The sequence below is a fragment of the Aegilops tauschii genome, chromosome 5 (genome assembly GCF_002575655.3).
Source record: "Aegilops tauschii subsp. strangulata cultivar AL8/78 chromosome 5, Aet v6.0, whole genome shotgun sequence".
Classification (NCBI taxonomy): Eukaryota; Viridiplantae; Streptophyta; class Magnoliopsida; order Poales; family Poaceae; genus Aegilops; species Aegilops tauschii.
In genome coordinates this window covers 567371643-567391547 of record NC_053039.3, presented here as the reverse complement: position 1 = coordinate 567391547, position 19905 = coordinate 567371643, and the positions used below count along the sequence as shown (strand labels likewise).

At 41.9% G+C, this 19905-nt stretch overlaps 3 protein-coding genes across 6 annotated transcripts; 1 reads left to right on the top strand and 2 right to left on the bottom strand.

Annotated features, from left to right (window-relative positions):
- Positions 1-215: 215 nt before the first annotated feature.
- LOC109752112 (receptor like protein kinase S.2) lies at positions 216-6447 on the bottom strand. Of its 3 annotated transcripts, none has more exons than XM_020311015.4 (7): positions 6069-6447; positions 4998-5168; positions 4609-4864; positions 4218-4440; positions 3996-4119; positions 873-3437; positions 216-783 (listed from the first exon to the last, which is right to left on the bottom strand). In XM_020311015.4, the coding sequence occupies exons 2-6, from the start codon at positions 5157-5159 to the stop codon at positions 933-935; spliced, it is 3270 nt and encodes a 1089-aa protein (XP_020166604.1). In that variant the 5' UTR covers positions 5160-5168; positions 6069-6447; the 3' UTR covers positions 216-783; positions 873-932. The 3 variants fall into 3 exon arrangements, with proteins under 3 accessions (XP_020166604.1, XP_045085305.1, XP_045085304.1); XM_045229370.2 differs by having other exon boundaries at positions 216-731; XM_045229369.2 differs by lacking the exon at positions 6069-6447 and having other exon boundaries at positions 4998-5438.
- A 3554-nt stretch (positions 6448-10001) lies between these two features.
- On the top strand, positions 10002-13260 carry LOC109751900 (RPM1-interacting protein 4). 2 transcript variants are annotated; one of them, XM_020310845.3, is made up of 5 exons: positions 10079-10306; positions 10492-10566; positions 11441-11932; positions 12104-12286; positions 12995-13260. In XM_020310845.3, exons 2-5 carry the CDS (start codon positions 10561-10563, stop codon positions 13025-13027), a joined length of 714 nt encoding a protein of 237 aa, XP_020166434.1. In that variant the 5' UTR covers positions 10079-10306; positions 10492-10560; the 3' UTR covers positions 13028-13260. The 2 variants fall into 2 exon arrangements, with proteins under 2 accessions (XP_020166501.1, XP_020166434.1); XM_020310912.3 differs by lacking the exon at positions 10492-10566 and having other exon boundaries at positions 10002-10306.
- Positions 13261-13296: 36 nt separating this feature from the next.
- LOC109751809 (conserved oligomeric Golgi complex subunit 2) lies at positions 13297-19256 on the bottom strand. The gene is made up of 12 exons (XM_020310719.4): positions 18703-19256; positions 17725-17931; positions 16890-17226; positions 16637-16798; positions 16167-16266; positions 15872-16081; positions 15661-15775; positions 14985-15191; positions 14698-14799; positions 14321-14443; positions 14096-14230; positions 13297-13740 (listed from the first exon to the last, which is right to left on the bottom strand). The coding sequence occupies exons 1-12, from the start codon at positions 19183-19185 to the stop codon at positions 13627-13629; spliced, it is 2295 nt and encodes a 764-aa protein (XP_020166308.1). The 5' UTR covers positions 19186-19256; the 3' UTR covers positions 13297-13626.
- Positions 19257-19905: the final 649 nt, after the last annotated feature.

The following is a 19905-nucleotide window of genomic DNA, read 5'->3' as shown; positions in this document are numbered from 1 at the left end:
CATTCAAACAGCTTTCGGTGTAAATTCATTTGAGATTCACTTCTAGGTGGACTCAAGGCTATAAGTTAGTAATTTTTGCATCAATTTTTTCACTTTTGTGGACTATTTGATTTCAAGAATTTTTTAGAACATTCAAGGCTAGAAGTTCATCATTTTTTCAGTTTAGGGACAGTTTATTTCAATAATTTTGAAAACAAGGAATATTTCGGGTATGATTGAGTCAGTGAGAAAAAATTCTACTATATAGATATAGTGTAAACAAATCCATAGAGATAAGTCACATTTATAATCCAACAAATCAAACAACCCATATGAAAAAAAAATCAAAATTTCTTCAACCTGTAAAAAAGTAGCTTTAAATCAAATGTCGTAATCACGTGAGGGAGCAGAAAAACTAGATGCTGGGTTTTAAGTCAAATTTTCGCGCGCCCCTGTGAGAAAGAAAAAGAAAATCATAGAGCGTGCGTGTAGGGGAATATGCGACTTCATTCTCAGAAATTGATCTGTTCATCAGCGTGACTCGGCCTTGACAGAGAAAAGCAAAACAACCGGGGTAGAAGCAGCTTTCCAGATCGATCCAAAAGGGGGCAGTACGCAACTTGAGAAAACAGAACAGAAGTTCTTCAGGCATGGAGACAATGCCTCATACTCGCCGAGATCGCCCGGAGTAGGCGGCGGTGAACATCCTCCATTAAGCTTGAGTCCTCCTTCCTTTGCATCTCGCTCCAGCGCTGAAGAAACAAAGGAATCTTGACGTTTTTTTTTCTGAACAGCAAACTTTCTCTGAACAAAGGAAGGAACAGACTTGCATCATACATCATGTTCTATACAACAGCGAAATAAATCAAGCGCTGATAGTAATAGTTGCCTACCTTATTCCAAGGCATGAATGTCGTTCGCACCACAATATGCATGCATCAACTTTTATAGCGCTAAACAGCTTGCGGCACACAAGATCGATTCAGTATGAGAAGGCGCTCCGCGACATCCGTCATCGTGGGCCTTTGATCCACATCAAGGCTAATACATTCAACAGCAATCTCTGCAAGACAGTTGAGAATTTCCAAATCTCCTGTTGTTACTGCAATATCTTTGTCAAACAGCTCGGTTGCTTTCTTCCCTTCTTTGTGAACTTCAAGGAAACTCCTCACTAGGCCGTGATTATCAGAATAAATGGCCTTCTTCCTACTGATGACCTCCAAGATCACAACTCCAAAACTGTAGACATCACTTTTCAAGGTTAGCAGGCCTTCTTGCAGGTATATTGGATCCATATAATTCATGTCACCGATGATGCGTCCAGTGTATTCCTTATCTCCTATAATCAACCTTGATATGCCAAAGCCTGCAATCTTTGGCATACAGTTTTCATCCAGGAGTATATTTGCCGGTTTAACATCACCATGCAGGATTTTGATACGAGCTTGTGAATGCAGATAAGCTAGCCCTTGTGCTGATTCTGCAACAATACTTAGACGCACGTCCAACTTTAGGGGCGCATTGTTGCCGCCGTGAAGAATATCATTCACGGTTCCATTGGAGACGAGCTCGAACACTAGCATGGGGTGATCTGCTTCTCGGCAACAACCTATGAGCCTGACGATATTCTTGTGGCTGACTTGAGACATGTTGATGACCTGATTGTGAAATTGTGCATGCTCTAACAAACTGGAATTAATCGGTATCTTTACTGCAACCAGTGTGTTATCAACAAAGCCCTTGTAAACTTCACCAAAGGAACCTCTTCCAATACTATTGGCACTCCTTATTATTGGCTTGAGCTCCTCCTTCCTGAAGATCTTTATAAAATGTGACCTTTCTAATGTATGCCTGGTGTTCCTATTGAAATTTCTGCGCCCTTTCCAATTGAAAATATCCAAATTGTTCAACTTGAATAACCCAGTAGAGACAGAGCTAGAATTGCCTCCACCACGACGGTTTGTATCTTGCACTCCCCATGGTAAGTGACTTACTTTCCGTTGCTCAGCAAATGAAGAACTAATGTCAGTTTCCTCTGAATAGTCAGCAATTGTATGCCGTGCATGTAATCTACGAGATCGATTCAGTATGACAAGGCGCTCTGCAACTTCTGTCATTGTGGGCCTTTGATCCACATCAAGGTTAACACAGTCCACAGCAATCTCTGCAAGACAGTCAAGAATCACCAAATCTCTTGTTGTTACTGCAATTTTCTTGTCAAAGAGCTCGGTTGCTTTCTTCCCTTCTCTGCGAAATTCAATGAAACTCTGCACTAACCAAACACTGTCAATATAGGTGGGCTTCCTGCTAATGAGCTCCAAGATCACGACTCCAAAACTGTAGACATCACTTTTTTCTGTCAGTCGACCTGTTTGCATGTATACTGGATCCATATAGGTCATGTCACCGATGACGAAGGAAGTGTGTTCATTATCTCTCGCAATCAACCTCGATAGGTCAAAGACTGCGATCTTTGGCACAAAGTTATGATCCAAGAGTATATTTGCCGATTTGACATCACCATGCAAGATTTTGGTACGAGCTTGTGAATGTAAATAGGCTAGACCTTGTGCTGATTCTGCAACAATATTTAGACGCACATCCAAGTTGAGAGGCACCTTGCTGCCGCTGTGAAGTATGTCATGAAGGGTTCCTCTGGGGAGGAACTCGTAAACCAGAATGGGGTTATCCATTTCTAGGCAACAACCTATGAGACAAGCAATGTTCTTGTGTATGATTTGAGACTGGATGATGACTTCATTTTTTAATTGCTTTTCATCAGCATTAAACATTTGCTTTACTGCAAGCAGAGCATCATCAACAACGCCTTTGTAAACTTTAGCGGAGTTAACTTCTCTGATGAGATTACTACTCATTATTATTGGCCTGAGCTCCTCCGTTGTGAAGATATTTATAAAATGTGACTGTTCTGATATACGCCTGTTGTTCCTATCGAAAATCCTGTATGCTGTCTTGTTGTACATGTCCAAAATGCTAAACCCATAGAACAGAGTAGATATAGAGCTAGAATTGCTTGTTTCATGGCGGTTGAGCTTTTCCATCGTATCTTGCCCACCACATAATGATAACTGGCCTAATTTCTCTTGGCCTTCTTCGAAATGAGGCCTTTCGATTGTTTTTGCTGCATCTTCCAATATTTCAGAGTGTTCCTCGACATCCGCTTGGAGGCTCTTAGCTGCAGGGTTTCCAACTCTTTCTTCAAATTGTTCCCTTGGTAAATTTACCTGCAGCTCAGTGAATGAATTGTTGATGCCAGTTTTGTCTGATTTGTCAGGACCCTCAATTTTATCAAGTCTATCAATTATATGGCATGCATCTGGTCTCTTCGCTGGGTCCAAGTCCATGCACTCTATCGCTATCTCACTGCATACTCTCACTTGTTCTAATTGCATGTCCCCCTCTGATACCCCCAATCGATCCATCCATCTTCCGACTGCCTATAAGGTGCAATCATGAGTTAGTATTTATTATAATGATATATGTGGTTATTACATTACAGCTACTAGAGAAAAAAATGCTTGAAATCCTAAAAACAGGACCACAATTATTTTCTTTCACATGTGTTTAAGTTTAATTTGTGTATGTACTGCCTATGTCTGTCGTATAGAAAATGGGTACCTAAAAACAAGTGCGCCTGTGATTTCTTTTCATGCAATTCACTTGGGGTATCTTAAAATGATCAGTTTTTTTAGGTGGTATACCTAAGGGACTACATGTTACTTCCAGAAATATAAATAGCCTTTATTTCGTACTGAAGTGCACACATTTTTTTAACAAATGAGGTGAATGCATGTATATGTAAATGTGAGCCACATGTTTTGAATTCGAATGGGTAGATCCATGCCCCATAAGTCGAACACCTCTCTAAGGGATTGTTTCCATAAAATATGTATAGACACAAAAAAAAAGGAAAGATATTTTGCTAAGTTAAAGCATAACACAATTATTTCAAAATCTATAGTTCAACTTGGGGCAAACGCCTAACTCATTCTTACATGCTCATCTTTGCGATACCTCCTTGCTCCTGTCAGTATCTCCATGATTATAACGCCAAGGCTATATACGTCTGACGCGAATCCAATTTGGCCTGATCTGATGTATTCTGGATCCATATATCCTCTGTAGGAACATTCATAAAGCCCCGACAATAAATATGCAGATAAATGTAAAGTCGTCGTGCCTAACAAAACGAAGAGCTTTCAAAAAGACTGGCTTACTTTGTTCCAAATATATTTTGAGTAATAGCACAGGTTTGTGCTTGACTAAGGCATCTTGATAGACCAAAATCAGCAATTTTGGGTACCATGTGACTATCTAGCAATATATTAGCCGGCTTCAGATCCAAGTGAAGAATACCCTTCTCACGGAGAAAAACTAAACCTTTAGACACCCCCCTGATTATTTGATACCGCTTCCTCCAATTAAGTCCACAAGTTGCATCTGCACACAAGGAGCAGCCAGGATTTGTAGTTTCTTACTTACTTTAGGTACATGGCTATAATGTCATGTTAATCTATGAATACTAGGTAAAATAAGTATACACCATGTTGTGTATTTAATAACCTTTAACAGATTAAACAAAGATGGGAATAAACGTTGTCATCCTACCGGTAATGTGTTTATCGAGACTCCCGTTGCATGCATAATCAAAACATAGCAGCCAGTTTCGTTCCTCTGCCATGACAAGATTCCCCTCATACTCTTTCATTTTACCTTGCGCGTCAGCGCAATACCCCAGAAACCGTACAATATTCTTGTGCTTGGCCTTTATCAGGCACTTAATCTCTTCCTGGAATTTATTCTCGTGAATACCATACATGTTTGACAGCTTCTTCACGGCAACCGTACCTTTCCCGACCACTCCCTACGGTGACAAAATAGATTGTTAAAAACAACTCATGTGTGTGTGGTGGTTTGAATATCTGATACATTTGCTTAGTTTTTAGATTGACTCTGGCTAAGATTGCGGAAGCTGAATAGATATAGCTGTGTGATACCTTATAAACCACCGCAAATCCGCCGCTGCCAATTTGGTGATCAAGAGAGAAACAATTTGTGATGTTTTCCAGAAGTGATAACGGCAGGTTTGTGGGCTCTGCGCTTTCATCAAGCAGAATCCTCTCCAGGACATTGTGGCTTGTACAGGCTTCAAGGTCCATTTGCAATCACTGCAAACGAAATGAGTGGAGCACCCTTAACAATAACAATGATGATCTTAAAAAAGAGAGCAATGACTTCATTTTAAGGTTCGCGCAAGATACATTTTACGGTGAGGCTAGCCACTACACCTAGTTACATGATTTAATTAATCATGGAAGGAATAAGTAAAGTACGAAGATTTGATGTATCATGAAGCATTAGAATCAATTGCCCCAAGAGCATGCTAATTTGAATTTATTCTAAGGAGTCATAGTATTTCAATATGTCTAGGTGCCAAGATTTCCATCAAGGATGGGACGTCTCTGGTCCGCTGTACCCAACACACCTTGCATTACCTGCTCTGGGCATCAGCTTCAGTCGATTGGAGACTACTCATTCAGATCACCCCCACATTAATTAATACTGGTTGGGAACATGTTTTTTGACATGCAGGAGTATGGTTGAAACTAAAAGGTAAAATTAAGCAGGTGTGCTGTTGGTTTCTCTGCCTTATTTATTCAGAGTTGAAGATGTGACCATGAGAACTAATTACCGTGCCACTTGTTGGTGCTAGCTACTTTGACCAATTTGCTTTCACCAGAAATGTAAGAGGCTTGAGGATGCAAGCTGTTTTCAGTATGTCTTCTCCAACAGGTGTTTTTACCAAGGTGTACACTTCACATGACAAGGAAATTAGCCACTACTCCCTCCGCTTTCTAAATATAAGTCTTTTTAGAGATTTCAATATGGACTATACACGAATGTATATAGTACTTTAGACTGTGGATTCACTTATTTTGCTCTGTAGTAGTCCATACTAAAATCTCTAAAAAGACTTGTATTTAGGAACGGAGGGAGTACTAGTAAAGTAGTGATCTAAGCGGTCTTATATTTCTTTACAGAGGAAGTACAAATTAGCACACGAATACCTTGGCTATGAGAAGAAGGACGAAGTCAACGCCGAGCGGATTCCGCCTCCGCCGCGCACGGGAAAGGTGGTGTTTTTCAGCGGAACAAGCAGCTCGGCGGCGACGGCAGCGGCAGCAGCTTCCCACCTTATTCAGCATCAGATCCAGGAGGGCCGGCGCAGGGATTGACGAGCTCCAAAGGACCGGTTACAGCGAGAAGGGGAGGGGAAAACTCGGAGGAAGAAGGAGGAGAAGAAATCCAAGAAGCAATTCGCCCGAGAAACTCAGGTCAAGAACATGCGGACCCGGGGAAGAGTAGAACGGGGTGGAGATAAGAAAGACGGAGCTTCTACTGACCCTCACTGAGTAGCAGATAAGAAAGACGGAGCTTCTACTGCTTATCACTGTGGCATAATTGCATCCTCAAGTAGCATTACTGACTCTCACTGAGCAGCACGGTACAACCAAATTGGAACATGACGAAAAATTGCTCTCTGGGTAGACAAATCGGAGCCAAAAATTAATAGGAAAACGCTAGCGCTCAGCCGGGAGCTCAGGTCGCCGGAAGTCTTTTTTTTTTTTGAGTGGTGGGCGCCGGAAAAAATCATAAAATGTACGCGCGTTAAATAGATGTTCTCATTTTGAAAAACTATCCGCATATTCAAAAAACGTATTAAAAAATTGTTCATTAATTTGAACAATTTTTTGCAAATTCAAATAATGTTCATGGATTTTAAAAAGTGTTCCCAACAAATGAATAAATGTTGGGGAAATTTAATAACTGTTACCAAATTTTGAAAAAACTTTATCGCTTTCAAAAAGTGTTCCCTGATTCAAAAAATGTTCATGAATTTGAATAGCATTCATGCATTTCACAAAAATGTTCATCAAAACAAAAAAATGTTCGTGAAGTTCAAAAAATGTTCCCAGATTTCAAAAAATGTTCTTCGATTCAAGAAATATTCATGAGTTTCAAAAAATGTTCACGAATTTGTAAAAACGTTCATGATTTAAAAAAAAAGAGTTTGTGGATTTGTAAAAAATATTCACGGATTTGAAAAAAGGTTCATGATTTCAAAAAAAAATGAGCACCGAACCTACAGGGTCACACGCTTAAGGGAATTACGATCTGTTGAGATCTAGTTAAGTGAGGAATATGAAAAAAATATTAGTGAAATAGTTTCAAGAATAAAAAATAATTTTGAGAGTAACCTGAAGTGTTTTGGGGTTACCGAAAGGGTTTAGGGTAATACCGGATAATGATATATAGACAGAAAATGTTTTCGAGGACCTAATATAAATAATAAATGGCTCTAGTAATGATCCAGAGGTCCCTAGGATTTATTTAGTGTTAATGAGCTAAACAAAATATTAATTAGGCCTAATAGGGGAGAGTTAATGGGCCTATGGGCCCAATAAGGAGGTGGCGCCCCCTAGGTTGTTAGACAAGGTTTGGGCGGGTAGTAGGAGTTGGAGAGGGACCGCTCTCCCTAGGCCGGCGTGCCAGGGGAGGAGCCCTCCCCAAGTCGGCGCCCCCTCCTCCCCTCCACCTGAGGGGGATAGAGAAACAAGTCCCTTTGATCTTGGGTGCCCCCCCCCCTCTCTAGTTCTTGATCTAGACTTGAACTAATTTTAGTGTTGTCTAGTCCTCATAATAGAGAAGTCCCATGAGGTTCTCTTCTCGCTCCTCTAGTTCTGCGGTGACGCAAAGCTCTCTGGACAACGAAGCACTACCAGATCGTGAAGCCCGTACGTGCGCAACACGTAGAGAGGCTGTGCTTTAGGTCTTTTGTTCGAGGGATCCTCGTGGATGGTTCAAGGGATCGTCATGTACGGTTTGGGGCACTGCAAGAACGATCTATGCCAACTGTTCTTCCGCTGCAACTCAAAGTTGGTAATTAACTATTTGATCTAACCTTGTATGCATCTTCATGGCCAAACATACAACAGTCCGAGATTGTTTGAATACTCCATCAATCAAGATAAGATGAGTGCTATGCAAAGAAATTGCAAGTATTTATGATGCATAGTCCTACACATTCATCATACGAGGCATACCTATGAGAATCACGTTGATAGAGGTAGAACACATATCCGGTCTACCCACCACGGGGAAGGATTATGTCCCTCATGTTCAGGATCTCTGGTTAATGTTGAAAGATCTTGAAGAGAATATATTGACATTAAAAGGTTTTTCTATATTTTCTAAACCATTTTTTGTTTTATTGATATAGGTCCATAATTTTAGTATTCGACAAATTATAAAAAACATTTTCTCACTTCTGCGTAAAAAGATAATGGGTGATGAGACGTCGGGTTTTGTTAAACCTTTTGTGTTGTACATAATTGGAAAGCTGATTTGCCCAACTACGTAGTACTGCGTTGACTCCAAATATTTGGGGATCGTAGTGGACATATACACTATAAATTACGAGAAGCTTTGTCTGGATCATCTTATGTCCAGTGTCAAGGAGTTTGTGAATGGAGCCGCAAACTTGGTGGGACCATATCCAGTGTCAGGAAGCCGCAAAATTGGAGGGAACATATTATGGAACCGCATGAGTTCACATTACCTATAAGAGAGGGAGGTGAAGGAAATATGCCCTAGAGGTAATAATAAAGTTATTATTTATTTCCTAATTTCATGATAAATGTTTATATTCATGCTAGAATTGTATTAACCGGAAACTTAGTACATGTGTGAATACATAGACAAACAGAGTGTCCCTAGTATGCCTCTACTTGACTAGATCGTTAATCAAAGATGGTTAAGTTTCCTAGCCATAGACATGTGTTGTCATTTGATGAACAGGATCACATCATTAGAGAATGATGTGATGGACAAGACCGCAGTGTTGTATGTTTGGCTAAAACCTGTTGCTGCTCACTTTGTGTTGTACTAACAAGCTTAACAAGCTGCTCATTAAACTCATTAGCTTGTTATTTTAAGCTCTACTCGTTAGCTCGTTCATTAAGCTCATTAAATTTAACGAGCAGAAATCCGTAATTGGCTCTGTTCATTAAGAAGCGAGCTACGAGCTGAGCTTTTCAGCTCTAAGAAGTACTACTCCATATGCAGTTGAGATTTTCATCTATGCACTAGTGTATTGATTTTTTATGTAGATCTACTGATAGCTCATAAAGTGTATTTATTCACTAACCGGCAAAAGATGAGTGCACATAATCATCTAATTTATTTTTTCTTAGATCTAGTGGACGCCAATGTGTATTTATTCACTAACCGACACAAGATGCAGTAGGCCATGGATTGGGATTAATTATATTTTTTTCAGGTGTGATTACTTAAATTATTAATCATTACAGTACAATAGACAGTACAATACTTCTTATTAGGCGTTACAATTAATAACATTAAGAAAGGACAAATATACCCTGACAGCCAATTACCGAGATGTCCTAGCGAAGAAAACCCAGAGGTCAATTCAGAGCATTGGATCAATTATTTATATACTCCACTACACACTATTTTCAGTAGTACGATTTACCTGAAAACTTCCAAAAAAGGAAGTACATCTATCTATATCAGCGTGCGAATGATTTTGTGCCCTGCAAAGGGGTATACCGTGCCCACCCACTGTGTTGCTTTGAGATCCGTGCCATGAGTTTTTGGTAGTCAACGTAACTTGTCTTCGTTTCAGGGTGCTACATGATGTTTCGTTGAGTTTTTTCTTTTTCCTTCGAAGTGTATCATAATGTGTTGGTGTGTACCAACAATATGAAGGGCGTACTTGTTTTGGATCAAAAATTCAGGATAAAGGACGTGTCGGTACATGATGACACACACGGTCAGGGAACAGTCCTACATGCATGGATGCTAGATACATGAATGGTAAATATGATTATTATTTTTCCACATTGGTGGTATTAGGAAGAAGCAGTGAGCCAGTCTACTCTTGTGTCACTGTATCGTTGACGACAGGTTACCGGCAGAGCGTTGCGCGGTAATGGCGTCCGTAGCTAGCTATCTACACCATGATTGATGGAGACTACTCCCTCCCTCCCTCCAGCCTCCAGCACACCACAGCAGGCGAGAGAGAGTATTATTAAGGCGATAGGTAGGAACAGAGGCCCGCCGTAGAAGCCGTGCACCACGGAGCCACCACCACCACCACAACCTCCACTCTCCACCGCATCCGGCGGCGGGGAAGCCGGCCTGGGGGAAGGCAAGCGACAGGAAGCCGCAGCAGCGCCACCAGCAGCAAGAAGAAGAAGAAGAAGAAGAATCGGACGCCATAATGGTCAAACAAGCACGACTCTTCTCCCCTCCTCTCCTCTCCCAGCTACTACTACCTTTTCTCCCTCGCCTAGTCTCGCTAGCCCGGTCCTCCTCCCCCCTGCTGCCGCCCTCCTATTGGCCGGCCCGATTTCCTCCTCATCCCGTTGAATGACGCGCCGGTTGCTTCTCTGAATCCCATCCATCCAGGAGGCCGGCAGGGGCGAGCGCACCGACGCGTGAGGGACTCGCCGCCGACGCTGATCTTCTCCGGCGGAAATGGCCGTAAGTCCTCGCTCCATTGGTTGGTTGGTTGGTTGACCGGCTCGCCGCGCTGTCCCCGGGGTGGGGTGGGGTGGCCGTGCTTGCTTGGATCCGTGGGTTGACTGCTGTCCTGAGAGGCGAGCAAGGGAAGAAGATTCTTCCCCTTATTCTTGGGCGGCGCCATGTGGGATTTCTTGCAAGGAATCGGCTTCAGATGGGAGAGACGCCATTCCTTTTCTTCCCCGGTGCTAGCTAGGTTTGACCAACTTGTCATGTTCTGCTTGCTGGATTGGCTGGCTGGTGGGGAGACAGATTGCGCATGGAATCAATTTGTTCTCCATGGAATAAATGTGCCGATTTTTCATTTTCACCAAAATGGCAACCAAGATCTAGTCTTTTTGTTTGTGCATCCAGAAATGTGATCTTGTTGCGTATCCGGCGGTACAAGGAAAAGTTGGTGACAAAGCTTGCCTGAGTTGTTGTTTATACAGTACTGCTACTACTTGATTTGATGAAAATATGTTTGCTTGAGCAAAACTGCAGTTGACACAATAAGACTGCAGTGAGCAAACAATATGCTATCAGGCGTGGTCAAATGGCAATGCTTATTTTAGTGATGATTAGTCAAATGGAACTCCCCTCTACATCTTATTCATGTGTGTGTTATATGAAACAAAACATGCTCAAGTGGCAACATCTTGTATTGTGGATTACTAGATTTTGTATTCTGTATGCTCTGAACGATTATCTTATATATCTTTGTCCAGTTGTGTTTCTAGGGTCAGTCCATTTAGTATGCCAAGTGCATTACCTAAAAAATTACGCGTCTTAATTTAATCTGCTCATCACATGTTAATTAACACTAACAAGCTGCTTCCTTGTTCAACCGTACCAGCAACATCAAGGGGTTCCTAAATTTGGGAACTGGGAGGACGAAGGCCAAGGCTACACGCAGTACTTCGAGAACGCCCGCATGGGCAAATCTCCGGGAAGGCCTGTCAACCAGAACGATCGCAATGAAGGCGCTGCACAAGCACCCTCTAACGACCCACCGTCGGTCAAGGCCTCTCCCTTGAGGCCGGGGTCCGAGCCGGGGCTGCGGAAGAACCGGGACGAAAGGCGTGCCACCCGAGAAGACCTCCGTCGGCACGAGGCCGCTGCCCGGAAAACGCATGCCGAGTCGCCTAACCACAGATATGGTGACCAGACCAACTACGACGGTGCTGCGAGGAAAGCAAGCAATGAGAGGTCACCCATCCATCCTCGGCAGCAGGCAAGGCTTGCAGACAAAGGTGGGGTTTCATCTCCTATTGCGGATCGTAGGGGTTCTGCTCCCACCACACCTGGAAGGTCCAAGATGAGGCCAACTGGGCGCGGCGATGAAACGGTAAGGTCCTAGCTGCTTCTGTGAGTCTCAGTCAAATGAAAACCATTTCTTTTCTTTTTTTGTATACGACTATGAATGAAAAAATATTAAGCAGAATGTAATTGCATTATAAGTATTACTGCTGGTACGTGTACTTTCTGAAGTGCTGTTGTGTGATTTTTGCACGTGCAGCCCGAGAGAGGGTCAGCTGTTCCAAAGTTTGGAGACTGGGATGAGAAAGATCCTTCGACTGGTGAAGGTTTCACTGACATATTTGAGAAGGTGAGGGAGGAGAAGCAGTCCGGCGCGGATACTGTCGGTACCAGCCACGCATATAAGGACCGCTACAACCAAGGGGACAGATATGAATCTTCGGTGAGTCTGCTTTAATTTTGTGTACTGCTGCTGGTTTCACCAAAACTATTATCATACATGTGGAGTAAAGATTCCCTATTTTGCTTGTAGAACTAGTTTTCGCCGCTTCATATCAGCAGAATTGGCCACTGAGAATCAAGATATATAGAGCACCTAGATATCTAAGATAACTGATTGCTTCATCTCCACTGCTTTTAGAGATCACACTGCCATGCTAAAGATTCTTCCACCATTGATACCTAAGATAACTTAGTGCACCTAGATACCTAAGATTGCTGCTTGCTTTATCTCCACCGCTGTTAGAGACTGTACCACCATGCCTAGTTCCACAACAACTGAAAATTGGCTAAGCACTAGTTACTTTGAGCGGTACAAACTACAGTTCCTTAGAATAATCGTCACAAAATATTGAGTACAAACCCAGCAGTTCCGCCATGTTTTTGTTGATGTTGGTTTCACCACAAATGTTGGCATACAGACACCTAAGATAATTGCTTGCTTCATGTCCAACATTGCAATCTACAGTTCCTGAGCAGAATAGTTGCAAAAATATTAAGTACCAACCCAGCAATGTTACTTCTGGTTGTTAAGGGGTTGTGTTATGCAGTAGAGTAGTTGCTTATGGTAGCAATAGCTCTGTCGTGTACGGTTCATTGAAAATGTGTTGATAAATCGCATCTAATAGATGGTACGTGTCTGCTTTTTCAGGGCTGCTCATGCTTCAGCTGGTTCAAGAAGTGACACCCACCCTGTCTGTAACATACCTGTGGCGATTGTATCTTTGTGAAATGAGTAGCCAAATCTGTTGTTTTGTTGAGATGTTATGTTACAGCGAGACATGTATCGGAGCATGAATTATTCGCAAGGCTGTGATTCAGCATTTTTTTTGAGCATTTGTAATCAGTGGTTGGTTTCCTGAATTTTGCAACAATTGTCTCATTGCTGGATTAAAGGGGAAGCAGATTGGGAAATAAGGACAATTTGTAAAACTTATCACAAGCCAACAGATATAGTGAAGGCCATGAAAAAGAATCAAAAGGCCTTGCATTTACAGACACTAGTTGATATTCTGATCATACAACAGCCGAGCAGATTGTCCGGTGAAATTCATATGGTTATTCAGAGAGAAAAGGTATGACACGTTTTGAATATATCATTGTAAAATCTGGATTCTGGAGGTGACCGGCTAGTAAATTCAAACAATGACAGCGATCAAGGTCCAGCGCTCTACCACGTATAAATCTCACGAATCTCCAACCTAATGAACAACACCAGACATATCTACGCAATCCCAAGGACCTATAGGCAACATTTTCTATGTACTGACAATGTGTTTTACATCAAAACTGGATGCTATCTTGCTTGTCTTTAGGGGCGACGCACTGCCAGAGAGATCTGTAGGATTCAATTTCTCTCGCATCTATTCCCAGGGTGCGAAGGTTCCGCGCATATTCCTGCAAAACAATGCATGTGAAACAATGTGTCAGCAGCAGCGCAATGCATCTGATACACATGTACTTTCTAAACATGTTTAATCACATAAGCTGCTTCGACACTTTGTCTGCTATCTTCTCTATTCTCCTAAGTACAATCCTTTGTGTGTGTGTGTGTGTGTGTGTGTGTAGTGTAGCAGAGATTGCAAATGTTTCAAGTGTCGCATGCAGAAAACGGAGTTCAGGTTTGAAGAAACTGAATATTGTACATAGAAAGAACCAAAAGGGGGAATGCCACACCCCCAAAAAAAAACAGTTGATGAAAGATGGATCTATAAGATTTATGAGAATGAGCGTAAAAAGACAGTTAGCGGACCTGAATATCAAGGAATAGCTGCATGCAGATCTTGTCGGTGTCAGATATGATGTTATCTGAGGCATCAGTACTACCTCCTATTCGTTTTTGTTGTCCTTGGCGCAGTCTTTGCAACGAAGATTCAGTTTTCCTTGCCTTCATATTGAAAAGATACAATCTGAGTAACTCATAGGTAGAAAGGTAGAACTAAAATTTCGAAGGCGGGCGGGCAATCCTTATACTTACCACATTGACTACTTCAGATACCATGTCATAATAAGTTGCCGTGATCTTGTCTGTCGATCCACGGCGCAGCTTAGTTTTATCATCTTCTGATAAATAGTGCACACGATCTCCTTCAAGAAACACCTAAGAACACAAAGGAAAGCTCATAATGAAATAGCATAGAATGAAAACAGACTATGAATCTGTTAAAGAAGTTGAAACGGGGCTAATAAATTACAGCAAACAAAATAGGCATATGACCATAACTCAAATGCAGACCATAAAACTAGTAGATGTAATATGACCTTGCTCAGAAGAGAACAATAAACTCAGAAATTTTAAGCTAAAATGCTGTCAGTTGAACGGAAACAGAAAACCAAACATGGAAGTTCATTCACCTTAAGTGGATGCAAAATCCCAGATACATACGGAGAATGCCTCACAGGAAGTTTATTGGTCATCCTATACGTGGCCGTTATTCCCTTCAGGTGTTTCAGATCCTACAATCAATTCAGAAAAAATGTAGTTACAATCAGAGAACAAGAGCAACGTAGTCTTAAATGTTCCATTGAATACAACTATTTACAAATGCAACATTAGCTTCTATATTCAGCAATATTTCATGCCAGAACAAAAGATATGTATGATGATAGTATTGCCCTTCTGTTGGCATTGGTCCACTCACCTCATTAGACCTTTTAACTATGACCCCAATCATGACATCCATTATGCTAGGCAACAACTCCTTCAAAGGCTCAACAGCTTGCAATATACTTTGTTTCACAAGGGTAAGTACTTCAATGGGGCATGATGCTAGCAATTGATTCACACGTCCCACAAAGTCGCCTGATTCTGAAAGCTCGCCAATTACAGCATTTACATCATGCATTACCTGCACATCAAATTATCATAACACTTTAATCCAAAGAAAAAAAAATCTGTCAATCCTATAAACTGCTACGTGGTCTGCTCAACATTGTTTTATAGCATATTCAGAATGTAACAAGGACTACGGAAGGACGGGCCAAGACAACATGAAAGCTGCACCTTGCCCTTTTATTGCCTCACAGTTGTCAATATGGACCTCACCATGTATGATGCTGGTAAGCTAAAGTACAAGTAGTCAGCCAGTCAGCTTCACACTGACTTGAGCACTAAATCTTTAGCATGGAGTCAACTAATCACCTTATTGTCAACTTAATATCATAAACCATTAACTTGAAACGAAAGCATACACTCAAAAGAGTAACACATGGTGTACACAGCTAAGATGATAACACTCAGTACTGAGAAAAAGTGCTAGGTCTGGGTCACTGAAATGACATGGTAAGACTTCAAATTATTCTGTAGATGCGACATACATATATGAAATCCTCCACAGGAACAGAGAGTGCCCACTCAGAATCTGCAGGAGAACTCGTGCTCCCATCAGAAGCATTACGCGCAGCCAGACCAGAAGAAAGCCATGTTGTATACCTTATTGTGCAAGGACATGGAGGAAAATAAAAGGTCAGCCTCCGAATGATAAGTCATGAAAAGTAAGGAAAAAAATATCATTTGTGATAGTTATACCTTGAAATAAGTTGCAAGGACAATCGGAGGAATTTATCAGAGTGAGAGAAAACAAGAACATCATCACTCCAGCAGGACTGCAAGCTTTCTAATAGCTTAATACTTTGCTTCAACAATAATGTCTTCTGCTTCATTTGGTTCTCATTCACTCCGACAGGGCTAATTGTGGCTGTAAGAGCACCATCAAGACCACCAGCAATTTCCTGGAATCTTGTGTAGTTGAACCAGTAGAAATGAAGTCAGAAACATAGTTCTGAAGTGCGTGTATAACACTAACAGAGATATTTATGCTTACCTCAGTGAAAAGTAGACACTAACATGCCACAGTCGCATGAAATCTGTGTAAGCAGGCTCAGAGCGGAACTTTGTTATAGCAGACTTGGAAGGACAGTAGCCTACAGAAAAAATAATAGGTCAACCATGAGTTCAAATAATTGTAAGCATCATCCTCATAGAACTTAGAAATGGAGATGTGTTGAGCTCTGCAACTCTCTGTAACACAACAAGTAATAGGATACAATGCAAACTTCAATGCCAACACCGTTGCCAGCTGATTATAGCACTTGATTACGTATCAAGGTGCGAGAGACGTTACTTGCTCAGCAGAGCAACGACTCCTTCCATTTGACCAATTTAATTGTCATTACACACACGGTACCAAAAATATACAATAGCACTCTTTGCAGGCAAGCATAGTACTCTAGTAGATTTAGCAGACCAAATCACAGAAAACAAACCACTTTGTGACAGAATAATTAAGCATACCTTCAAGAAAGTCAAGAAACTTTAAGCTCGCTTTGTAGTTTCTCAGGAAGTCTTTAGGTTTTCCAGGAGAACAGGCCCCAGGCTTTCCCTTCATGATTGCAGAATGGACTTCCTTGAGTATTGAATTGGCCAGAAAATCAAAAATATGAAGTCCAGAGTTTGCTGCAAATGAAACAAAAATCAGTAAGATGTTATCTAAGTCCATATGCATTTAGGCTTCATCAGAATATTAAGTAACAGAGATTACAGCTACCTGATGAAGATATTTCCAAAATAAATTTGCAATCTTTTTCTACACATTGCATTATCTGCTCATAGTCATCCTCCAGGTCATCAGAAGATACCCCAGAAACAGCTTTTGCATAGTTTTGAGGGACAATTTTCTGAATCAATGGGGAGACCACTGTTGTACGGAAAAGCTCTTCAGCTGAAGATGTGTTGTCAATGGCAGCATAAGCGCGCAAGCAGTTGTATATTACTTTTGCGTCCCGATGTTCTAGACCAACCACAAAGCAACGCTCTAAGCTACCATCAAGTAGTTTTGTAGCACCTTGGACCCTCTTCTCCATGTTCTCAATAAAAGGAAGGTTCTGTACTGCCATAATGTAACAGAATAAGAATCATATATATGTTGCATTAAAATGTACTCCCTCCGTAAAGAAATATAAGAGCGTTTAGATCACTAAACGTTCTTATATTTCTTTACAGAGGGAGTATATGATGTATCCAGTTAGACATAAAATGAGTGCTACCAATACAAAATTGGGTTGGTACTTTGGCAGTTAGAAATAAGGTTCTAGCACAAACTTCAAGAAGTGAATGAACTTAATCATGGCCATGAAATACAACTGGCTATTTCTCGTACTTTATTAAAACATGATTACACATATTATGATGACAATGTATACTGCCCTTTCAATGGTGACACGCATACCAAATATTTTCGTGTGAACTATCTGTAAACATTTTACGTTGTAATTTTCCTAGGGCTCTGTTCGACAACTTACATAAACCATAGAAAAACCCTATATATTAGAAGCTAGAGATGCCCAAGGAGGCAAGGACCAGTAGTATCTGTTGGCACAAACCTGTGCATGGCTGATGTAAAATTTGAGTCGGTTCATCTCGCTTGCGATTCTTTCTAACAGAATGCTTTGTGTTTCTCTGACATCTGTCCCTGCCTCCACATTTGGTGATGTAGTATCATTGCCGGAGTATCCCTTATCAACTGAACGATCTTCAACATCTGATGAATCAGATGGTGCTGTCGGCAATTCCTTGATCAGTTTCTCAACCTGAATGAACAAAACAAACCTTTAGGTTTCATTAACAACATGACATGAGCTAAAGCAATTTGGTAAACACATATCAAATTTGCTTTGATGAAATAACTCTGGGCGGTCGACGGATGACAAGGCAGAGGAGTTATTTCATTGGAAGAAAATCTCAGCATCATTGATACGCCGCAAATTTCGATAAGTATGCAGTGGCATGTTACCATTTGTACTAAGTGATAAAAATTTAGTCAGTAATTTAGTCATGCGGTCAGATTCATCGGTGTTAATGAACTGGCTACATTGGCATTTAGATTTCAGAAAACAATGGACAGAATCTCTACCTGAAAATGAAACTAGGGCAGGAACAAATTGGTAAACATTTACTGTCAGACTTGCTTTAGTTCCAAGCTTAATAGAAAAAATCTGGATGGTCAAAGGTTCAAATGGCAGAGATCTTTTTAATCACATGGAAAAAACTCAGCATTACAATGTGTTCCGATGATAATTATGGAGTGACATATGAGCATATGATCATTTGTACTAGCATTATGATATTATTGCAAATTTGGATAAGTATGCAATGACATATGATCATTTATTCTAGCATCATGATATGTCGCAATTCCGATGATATGTACGCAAGGACATGTGATCATTTATACTAGGTGCTGAAACTGTAGTGAGGTGAATGAGACGAAGCATCTGTATGCAGGGACAACTGAAGTGTAGAGGGGTGAATTAGCCACATTGGCGTCTGTTCAAAGCGGGAGCAGGTCCGAGATCGGATACCTTGGAGACGACGTGGGAGGTGTCGAGGAGCAGCTCGAGGAGCTCGCGCGCCTGCGTGGCCGCGGCGCGCTGCTCGAGACCCGCGCGTAGGGCGGCGAGGGCGGCGGAGGCGGCGGCGCGGAAGGCGGCGACCTTGTCCCTGAGGTCGGCGAGCGGGGCGCGCATGCGGGCGGCGGCGGCGTCGACGCCCTTGAGGCGGGCGCTGAGGCCGACGAAGTCGGCGTAGTCGCGGTTGATGAGGCCGACGAGCTCGGCGCGGAGGGCGGCGAGGTGGGAGCGCAGCTCGGCGGCGAGGCTCTCGAGGGGCACGTAGGAGCGCAGCTCGGCGACGTAGGCGTCCGGGTCGAAGCCCGCGCGCAGGAAGGCCTCCGGCCGGAACCACGGCGGGTGCGCCTCGATCGTCTCCCCGAAGAGGTCCTTGGCCGCCGGCGGCGGCTGCGGCGGGGCGGGCGCGCGCGGCGCCGCGGCGGCGAGATCCGCCATGGCGAGAGGTGGATCTGAGGGGAGGGGAGGGGAGGGAGTGCGGTGGGTTTGGACTAGACGGAGGAGATCTAGCGGGTAGCGGCGACGAGACGACGCTCCATATTTCTTCTGCTACGGAGGCTGGACCGTCGGCCCGGGTTACTCGTCCTCCTGCTCTTCGGCATTTACAAAACCGAACTTCTCATGAAATTTTCAATTTCCTCAAAAAAAAAGAAATTTTCAAACTTGTCTAAAAAAGATGAAATTTTCAAACGTTTTTCTGATTTTTCTTCATAAAAAGGGAAAACTGAAAAAGATATAGAGAAAGAAAGGAAAAAAAACTGAACCATATAACCTTCTAGAGGGTTCCCGAAACCGGAAAAACCAGGGAACAAAACCTACTAAATAGGCCGGCGCAGTTGTGTAACATCCCAAAAATCTAAATTTTGGAATGTTATATTAAATAAATATATTTGATTGTTTTTTTTTGATTGTTGTGTGATTGATTGACTGAAGGTGAGTGAAATTCAAAACTTTTCGAAAGTTAAATGAGAGTGAATAAAAGGACTTTCCCAAACTTTCATATTTTTGCATTTATGATCTCCGTGAATTCAAATTCTTTTCAAATACAAAACCCTAGAGAGAAGATGACATGACTTCTTCCATTTAAATAAATGAAAAGGTTTTTTTTTAATATTTGAATTTCATTTGGAACTATTTCAAATTCAGAAACTTCAAGTA

Excerpts from the sequence above, each read along its gene's own strand:
- LOC109752112 (XM_020311015.4), bottom strand. The coding sequence starts at position 5,159 with ATGGACCTTGAAGCCTGTACAAGCCACAATGTCCTGGAGAGGATTCTG. Across the intron at positions 4,120-4,217 it reads CAAAATATATTTGGAACAAA|AGGATATATGGATCCAGAAT; the intron begins GTAAGCCAGTCT and ends ATGTTCCTACAG. Across the intron at positions 3,438-3,995 it reads GGTATCGCAAAGATGAGCAT|GCAGTCGGAAGATGGATGGA; the intron begins GTAAGAATGAGT and ends TGCACCTTATAG.
- LOC109751900 (XM_020310845.3), top strand. Across the intron at positions 11,933-12,103 it reads CTGGGCGCGGCGATGAAACG|CCCGAGAGAGGGTCAGCTGT; the intron begins GTAAGGTCCTAG and ends TTGCACGTGCAG. Across the intron at positions 12,287-12,994 it reads GGGACAGATATGAATCTTCG|GGCTGCTCATGCTTCAGCTG; the intron begins GTGAGTCTGCTT and ends CTGCTTTTTCAG.
- LOC109751809 (XM_020310719.4), bottom strand. The coding sequence starts at position 19,185 with ATGGCGGATCTCGCCGCCGCGGCGCCGCGCGCGCCCGCCCCGCCGCAG. Across the intron at positions 15,192-15,660 it reads CTGTGGAGGATTTCATATAT|GTAATGCATGATGTAAATGC; the intron begins GTATGTCGCATC and ends TTTGATGTGCAG. Across the intron at positions 14,444-14,697 it reads GGATTTTGCATCCACTTAAG|GTGTTTCTTGAAGGAGATCG; the intron begins GTGAATGAACTT and ends TTGTGTTCTTAG.